Below are 15,463 nucleotides of genomic sequence, written 5' to 3'. Positions count from 1 at the left end.
AGGACCTCAACCACCACAACAACCATATACGTTCCTAAAATTAAAACTAAAACAAGGGGAGGGAGGGCGGGAAAACTTCACCCTTCCTGCTGTCTCTTGTAAAAAATGGCTCTATTTCCGTTTCCTGACCTTTTTAACTCCTACCTCCCCTTTACCTTCTCCCGCACGTTCCTCTTCTAACAATTAACCCTCTGCTGTCTGCTCAGTCATGCTGGCCTTCCACTATCCTCCTTTCCTCGTGCGTTCCAGGCCTCCCTATATATAAACCATTCGCTTAAATAAAATGTGGGGCTTCCCCTGACCTGATGGTGGCCCTCACGTTGTGGTAATAGATGTACGGTTGTCCTCAAGGCGTAGACCATAGTGCCGCCATCTTTCTATGGAAGACGAATTGGTGGTCATGTTAGAGGGTTAGTGTTCGGCTCAGCACATTATCACTTATTGGTCCTGCCAGGTCTGGAGAATTCTGGGTCACTTTAGATGAGTGAAGGTCCAAAGTGTAGAAGCATGGGGACCCCTGCCATGTTTTTATTGTCATATAGTACAAAGGAAGAGTGCTGGGCCCTTGTGTGGAGGGTTTGGTAAGGATGGGCCCCAGTATTCATTCCTGGGATTAGGTGCCAACTCTCCACCCATACAGATGTCTTACTGGAGGACCTTGTGGAAACTTTCCATAGTAAAGACATGACAGAAGCAGACATTGACCAGAATGGCTTATATTTATATATTTTCATTATCTAATCCATATCAATGTACATTCTCATGTACCCATCCAGTAGGTAGATCTTTGGACTCTCTCCAGATTTCTTACTGCTGTATAAATGCTGTTGTATATGGTGCTCAGTAGCACAAGCTAATGAACTAACTGCCCATATGAGGAACATAAATTTCCTTTCACTAATATTACTCACAGCAGTCCAGAATTTGGAATAACCACCTCACAGCCCCAAAGGTGACAAACGTTGGACCAAAATATATTGGCTACAATTTCTGTGGACTCATCTACATCTAATAGACCCCAGGACATTTACTAGAGGGTTGGCGCTTCCATGATTTCTTATCTTCAGGCCGTCAGTGTCCCCCCGAGGAGATTCCCGGCCTCTATTGGTCTTCATTGTCTACTCTTCTCTATTATATTGACTGTGATTGCCCCTCTGGGGGGAGATCTCTGATTTGCCTCCATCCTCATCTTAGCAATTTTCTCTCTGCAGCCAAGGAAAATCCCTGCCCTTACCACAGTTCTATAATCTGTATATATGTAAGACCTGCACCATTCGAGTGCGACAGGGATGAGCAGTGCCAAGGCACCGACCGCTGCTGCTACAAAAACTGCCGGCGCCAGTGCGTGCCAACAATGAAAGGTAACGGGAAACTCTGGTGAATGATAAGATGTCAGATATGTAGAAATATTACCACATGGTACTATAGGAAGGTATAAATGTACGGGGACTTATTGTATGATACAGGGACCTCTGGGGCTCATTCATATAATTGCTATCTCTGATTAGGGGGCCTTTTGTCTCCCCTTTATTGTTTTACTGATTTATTAGATTCATGATCTCAGTGATTATGATAAATGACAGGTTGGGAATCTGCTATTCCTGATACACTATTTATTTTACTTCTTGAGAACTGCCAGGTGTGCACAGCTAACGTCTTGGGATGAGGACACTTATTGATTTCTGACCCCGTGATCACAATCTGGTTGTGTGTTGCAGAGAAACCCGGAAGATGTCCAATTTCCCTTGCAAGATGTGCTTATCCTCCTCCACCTCCGCAATGTCTGAGTGACCGCAGCTGTCCTGGGAACCTGAAGTGCTGCACCCCAAAGTGCGTTCAGCAGTGTACCAAACCAGTATTTTGTAAGTTACAGCTGCCTATCCATTGTCCATCAATGCTTTGGGTTTGTGAGGTCCATACGTGTCCATGCATAACAATCCATACTACCTCGGGGCCTGCAATTGAAAGGTCTGGGCACAGTACGTTCCCTGCTTTGGACTGCAGGCACCATTTTTCTAAATCCTTCATTCTGTTTAGATAAAGAAGACTGGACAGGGACTTCAGGTGCTTACCCTGATACTATTGGAGATGTCTCAGCACCATGAGCATGGGGGGCTACAGGAAGTGCTAGGGTGGGGGCAGGTTAATAATTACTTATGTGTATGTGAGAGCCATCATTTGATAGAGCAGGGAAGACACTGTGCTGAGTATGTAGTGCTGTCTGTGTCCCTGTTGGGGGGATTACCCCTTTATGTTTCCCAGTGACCCCTCTCGCAGACACAGAAGTGATGACAAATACAAAATGTTATCGTTGTCACCTAATGAGGACTCCTGTTCATGTGTCAGATGTTCTCATTTCCTGCCATGTTTCTAGAATATGAATTAACAACAATAGGTAGCAAGCAGATTTATTCCTCCCCTACTTTGTTTGGGCTTTAAATATATTAAATTGAGCTGGAAATTTTCAGAGTAATTATATGAAAAGTTCAGGAGGTTATGAGATTTGTATGGGATAGTAACTTCTAAAATGGGGGGGGGGGGGGGGGGTTCATTATTACACCAAAGCAAGGACCTGAGGACGAGGTGACCCCATTGTGCCCATATATAATATTATCTAATATAGTTCAAAATAACCTCACCCCCAACTCTGGGCCATAAATGTCCAGACTACTCCATACCTGTGTATACATCTACATGAGTGCTGTGTTCTTACATTTTTCCTCTTTCTTTTTTTTCTTTTTCCCTTTCTGTCCTTCCATTATACCCATCATGTTTATATCTGGTTATACGAAAAAAGCGATTGGCTGACCGGAGAAGATGAATGTTGGAGGATCCAGTATATCGGTGATGCTCCACACCAGACACTCTTCAGCTTCTGCCATGCTAAAGGTTCTTCAAATGTCTGAAAATGCTGAATAAACCATACTGAGGTCACATGAGTGTGGGGTGTTCTTCTTGTTCTGGCTGCAGGATTCTGGGGAATATCCTCTGCGTTAAAATCCTCTGCGTGAATATGAATGTGCTGAGTGAATATGAATGTGCTTGTTGAGGACTTCAGATGGAGATAGAGAGATATAGGAAGGACCTACTGCTGTACATTTGTGGGATTGTCCCATACCCTTATTTTTCTGAATGTATCTACCTAATAATAAGTAGTGGTGGTCAAAATCAATTCCAATTCAGATTCCAGTTATTCCAACCTTAGTTTAGAACCCATAATTTGAAGCACAGCAGAAATGTTTGTATTTATTGGGGTGCAGTGCACATATTACCCCGCAGATATGGAGACATAAACAGCCATGACAATTAAATTTGGTAACTCGGTAAATAGATTCTTCCTTTTAATAGTCATTTTTTTTAGATTTTTTTTTTTTATATACTAAGAAAAACAATATTTTCTTACCTATACAGAAAAAAAACTCATATTATCCACAAAACTCATCTCTTCCAGTTTTGTTTTACGGCGGTCACTTTGCCCTCATCATAATCCTCCACCACCCCAGGCTCGGCCAACTGTTCTGAGATAAATACCCAACCTCTGAAAGATTTATTAAATTCTGTAACACACCACTGCTGTATAAGGATGCCCAAATCTTTCTATATCTGACTTAGAGACATCTTCATATGGGCGGCTCATTCACAGCAGCAATACACAGGGAAATAAAAGATCTGGATGATTGGAGAGTCATCTCTGTACAGGAATTTATTTATTTTTTTCAAAAGTTTTTATTACGTTTTCAAAAACACATAGACATTGAACATGACACATAGAATTAACCGTACAAACAAACATGCAGTGTACATAGTAGAACCATAACCCTCTAAATGGAGCTATTAAGACTGGTACGTCAGGGGGTGATACAAAACAAATAATATAACATCTGTATAATAAAGAAATCATATATGCAAACAAACCCAACCACTGCTGAGTTTCGATAATAAACATTCTCTCTTACAGCAGAATAACTATCCATACTCCAAATAAAGCCACTTAAGGAAAAAATAAAAAACCCAGACAAGATGAACAAGTGGAGGGGGGGGGGGGGGCAATGGGGATTGCCCGAATACCACTCAATAGAGCACGAAAACAAAACAAAAGGGGGGAAGAGAAATCAACTATCCTCCCACTCATGGTAAGAAGAGAGCTATCAATATCTGCAGACATATAGTGCTCAATCCATGGATCCCACACCTTTTTGAAAATAAGCAAACAATTCTGGAGTCTAGCCACCATATTTCCATTGATCAGATAACTCGATACTTTTTTTTTCACTTGTGCCACAGTGGGCATGTCGGACCACCAAAATTTAGCTACGGTCTGCTTTGCAGCAGTAAGTACAAAGAACATAAGACGAAACTTACTCTTGGTGGTTCCCCTGGGTATGTAATATTCAAAGGGCTTCAAACAGGTCCTTATGGATACCTCTGCCCACTATAGTATATATAATTTGATAAACAGCAGTTGAGAACTGCTTGATTTTGGGGCATTGCAACCAAGTGTGGTACTGAGTGCCTGGAGACCCACAGCCATGAAAACAACTTCCAGGACAATACAGGCGGTATGTCGCCAATCTAGTAGGGACCATGTACCATCGGAGTCAGAGCTTTTAGTTAGCTTCATGATACTGCACGTTGGGAGTACCATGTGCTGCCTCGTCCCACGTTTGCTACCATTGTTCCTCGGATACATGTCTTCCAATATCCTTCTCCCATTTAGATGCATACAATAGAGGGTGGGAGTAGTCAGCCAAAAGTAGGGGCCGATAGACCACAGAACGAATACCTTTACTCACTGAATCCCTAACACAAATTTGTTCAAATTGGTTGGTATTCATGGGAGATCTAGTGTATTTCAGGGTTGCCTGAACATAGTGCCTTAGGTTTAAATATTGAAAAAATTCAGTAGGTCTAGCTTCATATTTCTCCCTAATAGAGTCAAAGGATGGTTCATGCGGCGTCACCATATCTTTAACTCTATGAAAACCATTCTCAACCCAGCTCTCAAAATGCTTGGGGTTATCATAACACGGTATAAAGGCTGGGTTCCGTGTAAGTGTAGCTAGTGGCGTATGTGGCATACTTGCTGTAGAGACCTGAGCAAGGAGTACGGGTCATTCACAGGTAGCACTCTAAACAGATATAGGAGTTTCGGCAATGCAGTCTTTTTAAGGTCGGCAATTCTCCCAAACCAGGAAATTTGGTACGTTTTCCATGTGTCCAGCATCCTGGTGACTGACCTCAGAATATTAGCGTAATTTGCAGCAAACATTTCCCCATAGGTTGCTGACAGGTGAATACCTGGGTATGGAAGACCATGGTCATCCCACTGATATGAGAACATAGCTTTGACCAGGGTCAACCAAGAAATGTTGAGGACTTTAGACTTATCCTGATTGAAAGTGAGACCAGACACTCCAGAGAATTTATCAAGGGCCTTGTGTAGATTGGGGAATGATATTACAGGATTAGTGACAAATAAAACAACATCGTCCGCAAACAAGCAGAGTTTGTGCTGTGTGCCTGCTACCTCTAATCCCCAAATATCTGGACATTCATGGATTGAAATAGCTAAGGGCTCTATGACCAGGGCAAACAGAAGTGGTGACAATGGGCAGCCTTGCCTGGTGCCTTGTTGGATCGGAAAACAGTCTGAGTGGTAGCCGGCATACTTCACAAATGCCTTAGGCTCAGTATAAAAGGCACCTATTCACTCGCAAAAATGTAGGCCGAACCCTCGTGAATTGTGAATTTGCTGCAGGTAGGTCCAAGAAACAGTATCAAAGGCTTTTCTTATGTCCAGAGATAACAACATTGCAGATATCCTTTTTTATGGCCTTGATTATTCAACTGCATAAAAAGGCGGACATTGTCACCTGCCTGCCTCTGGGGCATGAATCCCACTTGGTCCTTGCCAATTAGAGATAAGATACCAGTATTAAGGCGCTTGGCCAGGTTAGCGACCAATAGTTTGACATCTAAATTTCAAAGGGAGATGGGCCTATAATTTACCCAAATGGAGTGATCTGTGTTGGGCTTGGGGAGCATGCAAATGCTAGCATTAGGCGTATCAGGGCCAATTTTATCACCTAACAAAAGGTGGTTGAACAAGCTGGTTAGATGAGGAGTTAATAGGTCGCTAAATTGTTTATAGAAAGTGGACGAGAAACCATCTGGACCTGGGCATTTATTTAGTTTTAAGTTGCGGATGGCCCGATGTACTACCTCCACTGAAACCTCTGCTTCTGAAGTTGCATGCAAGGCCTCCAGTATAAGTGTTAGAGGTATTGATGCTAAGAAGGATTCCAGTGTACCAACAGGTCCCACTTCCTTAGCAGCGTATAGAGAGGGGAGACGCCTCTGGAATTCTTCCAGAATTTTTGATGGATGACTAGTAGGACCAAAACCGGAAATGTTGAGCCTATACAGTTTGTGCTGTCTATCCTGTAAACGCAATCTATTAGCTAAGAGTGTGTCTGCACTGTTACCCCTGGAATAAAATTTGTTACCAATACAGCAAAGTTGTTTCTCAGCCTCGTTGTTCAGGAAGGAATTTAATTATCCAAGTTTTCTCCTCACTTTACTGGCTGATAGGAATTTTCGATTGTTCCTCTCTGGTCTCAGAAGGATAATATAACATTTCGGGAGAAATATACAACCTAACATTCCAGCACTGGAAGCCAAGATAGCGAATATCTGAACAGCCACAGTGTATTTACCTCTGGTGCTCAGATACCCCGGGATGAAGGAGATCCAAACACAACAGAAGACCAACATGCTGAAGGTGATCAGTTTAGCCTCATTGAAGCTTCCCGGGAGATTCCTTGCCAGAAAAGCCACCAGGAAACTTACCATGGCCAGAAATCCCATGAACCCCAGAGACATGTAGAAAAATATTTTCTGTCCTTCATCGCACTCATGTATTATCTTATGGTTCTGAGTGTTTATTATTGGAAATGGAGGGGACCTGTAAAGCCATAAAGAACAAATGCCGATCTGACAAATTAAACAATGTCCTACAACTATATGAGGGATGGTGGGACCCAGCCATTTCCTCAAGGGACTGTTCAGTCTGGTGGCTTTGAAGGCAAGCATCACCATGATAGTCTTGGCCAGGACAGAGGAGATACTGATGGAGAATGCCACACTGAAGAAAGTTTGCCTCAGGAGACAACTAAATCTGGATGGTTTTCCAATGAACACAAGGCAGCAAAGAAAGCAAAGAATGAGAGACACCAGCAGGACGTAGCTCAGCTCCCTATTGGTGGCTTTGATTATCGGTGTGTCCTGATATTTAATGTAGGTGACTAGGATGCAGAGTGTGAGGACTGAGAACATGGAAACAGTTATCACCAAAATGATTCCCAATGGTTCAGTGTATGACAAGAACTCTATGACCTTCGGGACGCACCTGTCTCTCTCCTCATTGGTCCACTGATCAGAAGGACATTTGGTGCACTCATCAGCATCTAAACAGGAATGTAAAAATAACTTATTAATACCTGTAAATATGAGTTCATCAGTTACTGTACCTGAACAGAATCCATGGTCAGCTTTATGTAATCATTTAAGGTTCATCAGGAGAAATATTGTATATTTAATGAATACACATTAATTCTGCGGCTTATGCTGTGATATCAGGTGAGAAGCTCCTCATCTGGCTGGTACAATCCACCATCTATGGGGCTTCCTGAACAAATGTGTTCAAGTGACAAACAAGTTACACAACTGTTTTCTTCAGTTTTATGTACCAGCAGTATAGGAAATCTATTCTGGATGGTAACTTTGTTCATTTCTGGGTAGTCGATGCAATCCTGCAAAGAAAGGCCCTTCCTTCTACATAGAAAATCCCTGCCCTGGCTGGAGAAGTGGAAGGAAAAATTCATCCCTTCTAGAGATTATCGTAGATGTATTCTTATAAAGGTCTCAATTTAATATTCTAAAAAGGACAAAGGGTCCAAAGGAAATTTTAATCCTAGGTCATAATTTAACTGGGCAAACATTAGCTCTGTAGCAGGATCGTTACAGTCCACCTATTAAAAACATCCAAAAAGCTATGATAGACTCCATGCAGAGGAGGGTGTCACAGAAATGGGTGATTCCTAAATATAGTATTAAACCCCAATCCCAGGTTATGTAGATGTTATATTCCTGAAGCCATGGCAGGACCTGACCTGATACAAGAACCTTCTACTAAGTGAATGAAACAGACTTCTATCTTTGCCTGAATGAAGAATTTGTTGTTGGGAAGCAAATGTTAAGTCAATAAAACAATTGCAAGCCCCATAATCATAACAATGCAAACCTGGTTGACTCTTACTGGAAGTAAAAGAAAGAAGAAGAGTGGGATAGGTCGATTTGACAGATATTGGTAGTTACTTGGTAGAAGAGATGGACAGAATCTTACAGATCTTTGTAGGGCAGGTCTGTACATAATGGGCAGCCATCCCCCAGTACAAATAAAGTTTTTGCTGACAATAGTGTTGGTCTCTTGGCCACCCATTGTCTTCTTGGTCAAAGTACCCCACACACAGCTCCTCTTATCCCCCCACTTTCCTCCCTACACCAACGTCTTCTACTCAAATCATTCCTCCACCACAGTGCCCACCACCCACCTCACCCCCATTTACTGGGCTTCCCACTCACTTCACATTACACCATTCTCTGCTCTACAATTTATTCTGGAACATTCACACTTATCTTTATATTTTTCCCTGGTGATCTTTTTTCCATGGTGTTTAGGTTGATCTCCAGCTCTCCTGCATTGCCGGCCTTTGCACCAGAACCTTCAAGGGGTGTTGAACAACCATCATCATCACTAGAAGTCGTACAATGAACAGCAATGGTCACACCTGTATTGGGTATTGACATTGTGTTTTTTCTCTTAGGAAATTCCTTTAACAAGCACATTAAGGTTTCATTCACCCAAACTATGGTTTAGCTATAACCATTAAACACATTTTCTCATTTTGTAACATTGAAAATATTTCATCTCTCGTCCACTCATTGATACTCAGGCCAGTGGTGACATTTCTTCAACATTAGTCCAGGTGTTTGGGACTCTGCTGACTTTACCTTGAAAATACCTGGATCAGATTCAGCAAAGCATCCCAGGGGTCTCTTTAAAGGATTTTTAAAGCACCCAAATGAAATCAGGAAGAGCAGCTTCCCCATAGCATACCTGTGTAATTGGTCATCTCTCCCTCAGAACAGGGGATGCAGTCATAGCAGCAAAGGGGTCTTCCCTCCAAAGGGGTTTTCCTGTACCCAGGCTGACAGCTGTTACTGCACACTGAGATTGGGACCTGCCGAGGAGACAAAATCTTCACCCGTTACATCCACCTTATTCTGCTCTGTTTTCTTTACACTTTACATACCAAATGAAATAAATGAATAAATGTGTAAAAAATAAGAATGTTTGTACCATAAAATGACTTATCACCAGCTTCCTCCAACCCGCGTTAAAGCATGTGAGACTGGGATAGGGTTCATCTTAGCCAACCTGTTACATTGAAAGCACAAATGTGCAATAACAAATACTATGATAGAAGGGGAGAGATGAGGTTATCAGTCTTCTGCTTCTAATTTATTGTCCAACCATAGAATGGGGGCGGGAAGTGACCAGGCTGCAATGATGAACTGCAGTAGAAATAAGTTGGGTCCTGTCTCTGTTTCCTGGATTTATTCATTGCAAAAGTTAATAGACAAAAATTCCAATTATTTGTTAAGCAAGTTCCTTCTATGTATTATGTATGTACATGTTTGTGTAAAGTTAAATTATATCTAAATCCAAAAACAAAAATGCTTAGATGTGGGGGCTGCATTTTCTCCTTTTATTTGGGACCTGTGAACCTGAATCCCTGGGGTATTCATGGAGGAGCAGTGCAAAACATCTCCCTCTTCTCCAAGACATAAAGATGAGAGAACTGGGCAGGTCTTATGTGCTTGCTGGATTTCTGGCAGAACAACAGATATCCAAGGCACATGGAGCTATGGGACAGTAGTGTTAGTGGGGGATTAATCCAGACATCTGTTGGTGGTAATCACTATGCTGGATTATTACATTTACAGGTGGGGTGCAGCATGTACTGAGGGAAGCCATGTTTGAATGTTTACCTTTTCCATATCCTATTATTCAGCATGAACAGAATAATCACCTGTGTAAAGTGTTCATTCCACAGGATGGCGCTAATGTTCAGGCTTATCTTCTCCCCCACTTTGGCCTCGGGGTCGATCCTACCCACTTTGACCATGTTGAAGCTCCCATTCAGGATCTGGATGTTCATGATGTCATACGATGCAGGAAGGTCACCATTAGAATTAAACCTCATCACTTCCCCAGACTTTGTGTGAAAATGGGTTTTCTTGAGGTATCGGAGCACCTGAGATATTGGGGACACCAGACAAGAGCTTTTCATGATAATTATCCAGATATGGCAGCAGTTAGGAGATATTCTGATAAATGGTAATATTGGGAAAAGATTGTCATACATTATTCATACATTTACATGAATTCATCTTTTTTACAGAATTTCATTGGAGAGATTTTTGACTCCACCCCTTCCTACCACAAGGGCCCCACCCACTGTGACTTCAGCTTTCCAATAATCAGTTTTTTCCATCAGATCTGTGTGACGTCACCAATAGTCTTTGTAATAGTTGCAGCAATAAACCAGTATTAGGAATGATTGATAAAACGATTTCCCACCACATCACCAAGAGGCTTCTTCTGGTTTTTGGCTCACAACCATCCTACATGGCAGTATTTACCTTCTTCCTACCTCCAATCCGTATATTACCTGCCCTCCCAAATTATTCCCCATGCCATGGATACGTCCCATATACATCCTCATGTTCACACGATTACTGCAAATACATCACATTCATCCATAGCTATGTACTGATGAAACCGCTCAGAGTGGGTCTGGGTCATGTGATTTCCATGTCATCAATAACATGATCATGATAAAAAAATATTCATTTGAAAAAAACCATCACAGAGTTTTTAAGATGACCAATGCATGGTGATGCTAATAAATTTGGTCTAAACATCGATGACTTCTGATCAGAATCACAATGTTGTGTGAATGTCAGATTCACTGCTTTTTAAATAGACCCCATAAAACATCTGAGGTGATGGATGTGCCAGCCCCAGCTTTTACAGGACAAGTTTATGGCCGTTATGTTATAGGCTCAGCTCATTTATATTCCAGGATAGATCAATCGGCAAAATGAAGTCCCCAGGGTTGGACTTTTATTGCCTTGATGACCTTATAACAACAGATTGGGGAAAGGTAAAAAGGAGATTTTCTGTAATGATGAGTTTGTTCATGATATATTTGTGTGTCTCCTGTGTGGTGTTTGGTACATTTTTGGCAATACAAGCCCATGCTGCTGGATAGAGGAATACAAGGAAACTGAGTAAGGGATTCCCCATATTGGCCATATTTATAAAGGAAAGGAAAGCACTAACAGGGTGTAAGAGACCTTCTGGTCCATAATTGATATCATTTAGGCATTCAGTCATTACCCCATCAGGGACTGCGCTGTGTTTGGTGAGTTGTGTTCTTGTTACCGGCCTGTGAGATGCATTGCATTGTGCTTTACATTTACAGAAACCAGGGACAGTGCACATCTACACACCAAGGCTGGGGGATTTGTTGGGTTCCTAGGAGGGAGGTTGCTGGTCATTGCATAGCGAGATGCATGAATCCATGGTTTCCGATGTGCCACCTCAGTAAGGTTAGAAATATTGACCACTGATTGACCACTGGTTGAGCTTGTGACAAAGGTGATGAGATGCCAAGTTTTTAGGGGGGGGGGCAATCAATGACCTCCTCCTCAGATAAAGCACTGGTAGATGTCAAAAGCTGCTGAAAGTTAGGCATGGAGCAAATTATTCTCTTTAGAATGTAAACAAGGCAGCTTGAAGATTGTCTTAGCTTTCAAGTTGTCTGGGACCATGATGGTTTTCCCAGCCCGCACTCCAAACACCAACACCAACAGCCTACAATTATTATCATCACAATATTGTGATATAGTTCCTCTATGTATTATTAGAATGCTGCAAAGATGCTGATTACAATCTGGAGGCAATGAAATGCTAAATATAGACTTACCTCTGGGTGCTCTTTATTGAGTATTTAATACTTTTTCAATGGTACCAAACTCCATTGCTCCGTCGTCTTTTCAGTTCCCATTGGGATCGTTGCTGGTGGTGCTCTGGAAAACATCTTCTGGGAATGATAGCTAATACGAGTTTGTCAGCTGCTGGCTGCTTCATCATCTCTTAGGTCATCCGGTGATCCAACTTCCACCCTTATCTCGGAGGTTGGCCACAAAGATACTATCAACTTTTGCGTGTATATATGCTTAACCTTTCTGAGTTAGGGTCCGTACTAAGAAAGAAATGTATGAAAGATGAATGATCCTGCAAGATACCAACCAGTATCATACGTACGTGGTAGTAAAGTCCTTGGTTGGATCAGTAAATATAATGCAACGGAAGGATCGTGGATACGTACACACACTGTTGCAAAGGTTTTTGGCATCTTATCTTTACCTTTCCTCTTCCTAATATTGGATGATTGTACATATTATTGTATAGCCTGGCTCTTTATCTCTTTCCTTCTTTTATTTTATTGGTTGTACTTTTGTGACTTTTCACATATTTATTTTATTCTTTTAAACCTATCCAACAAAAATTTACAAATTCCCAAAAATTATTTACTGTAGTATCTATTGATCACTGTGAAATATCGATTCCCTATTTATACAAATTAGGAAAGTTGGAAAATCTAGGAACATAATAATAATGTAACTTAGGTATTCAACTGAAGAAGGTTCATCATGCTCGCATTTTTTTTGGTGAGGATATAGAATGCTGGAAGTGAATATTAGCTTTGGTTATCAATCATATTAGTACTTCTTGTATACAAGCATATACAGAAATGCCATAATCAAGCTCTAACAATTGAATGCATCTTTTGTCACGCACCTTCCAGGGATGAGCGTCCCCAATATTTGCACATACTTGGTGGCTGACATAACCCTCTGATAAGGTTGGGCAGCCAAGCAATGAATGCAGAGCATGTGTGTATGCATACACAGCCAGGTAGGCATGGTAAGTCAAGCTGAGATCATTTATCTCAAACAACTGGAAAATATTGCTTAAAATCTTTTCTTCACCGGTGCAGCTCATGTCTTCCATCATAAATGACTTCTCATCAACTTGATCTTCAAAGGGCCAGTGGCAGCTAAAAGCCTTGCCCCAGAACGTCCTAATAAATGGGTATGTGGCACTGGAATTAGGGTTAAGGTTTAGAAGAAACTCCTCAAATCCTGGCATGGAGGCAGCACTGGGAACCAATCCAATTGTCCCATTGAGAATCTTCCAGGCTTTCTTGGAGAAAAGACCAGGTGTGATTATAAAGGAAGCTGAGGAGATGAAGAATTTCCCAGTGACTCCATCATCAAACATGGCATCTAGCAGGGCCTTCACATGGACCTCGGGGCTATGCAGAAGAATCACATTGATAGAGCTTCCTTTAATGACTTTCACCACTCTCTTGATCTGTGTGGCTGAATAACTTAAATGGATTTTCTCCAAAAAAGCAACACAGCCTCCATTTCTCTCTATTTCATTTCGTATAACCTGGGCACCCTGCTGCCCGGAATCATTGTCCACCACCAACATCCCAACCCAAGTCCAAGCAAACTGGTTAATCAGCTGGGTGAGAGCAATGTTCTGAAAGAGGTTACTCGGCATAGTGCGGAAAAAGGATGGGAAAAATATTTTATTGCTGAGCGCTGACAGGGTCGCCCCATGACTGATCTGCAAATGGAATAATGTGGAAACATTTGTTTAGAATTATTGGAAGCATAATTATAAATGTAACAAGTGATCATCATTTTACACATTAAGAGATTTACTTGGCAATTAGGAAGTATAAAGTAATTTCTAAATACATTTCTACATACTCAGTGTACTATAAATTGCTGACATGTGCCGTTCTCATGACATGATATGTCACACACATAGCTTGTTACCATGAAAGTGAGGAGACTCCTACCTATAGATGTTACATTACTGGAGGTGTTCAATTGCTGGGATATATAAGTACAAACTGTACATACAAATAAGGTATTGTAACACATAAATAATTATTTACATGCACCCAAGCTTTTTATTAGGAACACCTGTACACCGGATTCTTCATGCAATGATTCATTCACTCAGATTCGGATAATGTTCACATTATGTGGCCATGGTATGATTGTTGGTGCCAGATAGGTGGTATTTGGTGCCAGGTTTGAGTATTTCTTTATTACCCAATACTGTGAGATTTACACACAGAATGGACAGAATTTGTCCAGAATAGTGAATAAAAATCCCGGGAGCAGCAGCCCTGCAGATGTAGATGAAGAGGACAATGGAGAATGGCCATACTGGTCCAAACTGCTAAAACTGGATCTCTGATATTCTCTCATTACAACTATAGGAGGGGGGGGGGGTAGAAAAGCTTTTTATATGCACATATTGAACCTGGAGGTGGATGGGCTACATGAGAAGAAGATTGCATTGGGTTCCTGTCAGCCAAGATCAGAACAGATCACCAAAACTACAAACATTCAGCCCATGCAATGATTCTTTATTCTGCTGAGGCATACGGATGGAAGACCACTAGCTGCATCCAAAACATGAATGTGCGGCTTAGTCTACAGAAATTGTGGGATGCATTCATGTCATCATGGACCAAAATCTAGAAGGATTATTTGTAAAATATGAAACCCATCACAAAGAATTGAGGCTTTAGAAGAGTTCTGCACAGTATTAGTTGTACACATTCATAGAACCTTAGCATAAGATACCTGCGGGTAATGGAGGGCACCAAGCACCTGGGCAATGGGAAGAGATAAGGCAGAAAAATGTTCACCTATAATCCCAACCATGACTGAAGGTGTATGACATTCATATCCCAAATAGGGGTTTCCAAGTCCTGACAGCAGGGACAGAACTCCTCCCACAGCTCGGAGCTCTGACATACAGGAATCCAGAAGGCTGAAGCCCAGAGTGATATTAGGTAACAAATCCAGAGAATTGTTAATTTCTTCCATTGCAAACATGAGGCCCAGAACATCCCTATAATAACGAATGTGGAACCTACCAAGGATCAGAGAACATTGAGAGGTCAGGGTACATATGTATCATGCTAGGTGCACACATTCATCTGTTCTCCATCACATGTATTGAAAACCTTTGGAGTATACGGAAAAGGCTCAGAACAATTGAATTATCCCTACATATAACGCTCTAATACACACAGAGAAAATAATTTCCATCACGTGACTGTACCAGACCTTCAAGAACTTCATCCATATGTCTGTAAACTCTTCCTATGTTCCTTCATACCGAGTACAGATATTGGCACCTAACTGCAAACAAAATCCAAACAATCCATTGTGT

At 41.6% G+C, this 15,463-nt stretch overlaps 1 protein-coding gene across 1 annotated transcript; it reads right to left on the bottom strand.

Annotated features, from left to right (window-relative positions):
• Window positions 1-6,555: 6,555 nt before the first annotated feature.
• LOC140328921 (extracellular calcium-sensing receptor-like) lies at window positions 6,556-15,138 on the bottom strand. The gene is made up of 5 exons (XM_072408847.1): window positions 14,869-15,138; window positions 12,995-13,831; window positions 10,155-10,379; window positions 9,179-9,302; window positions 6,556-7,466 (listed from the first exon to the last, which is right to left on the bottom strand). The coding sequence occupies exons 1-5, from the start codon at window positions 15,121-15,123 to the stop codon at window positions 6,556-6,558; spliced, it is 2,352 nt and encodes a 783-aa protein (XP_072264948.1). The 5' UTR covers window positions 15,124-15,138.
• Window positions 15,139-15,463: the final 325 nt, after the last annotated feature.

Source organism: Pyxicephalus adspersus, chromosome 4, assembly GCF_032062135.1.
Source record: "Pyxicephalus adspersus chromosome 4, UCB_Pads_2.0, whole genome shotgun sequence".
NCBI lineage: Eukaryota > Metazoa > Chordata > Amphibia > Anura > Pyxicephalidae > Pyxicephalus > Pyxicephalus adspersus.
The sequence above is the reverse complement of the archived record's forward strand: the minus strand, read 5'-3'. Positions and strand labels throughout refer to the sequence as shown.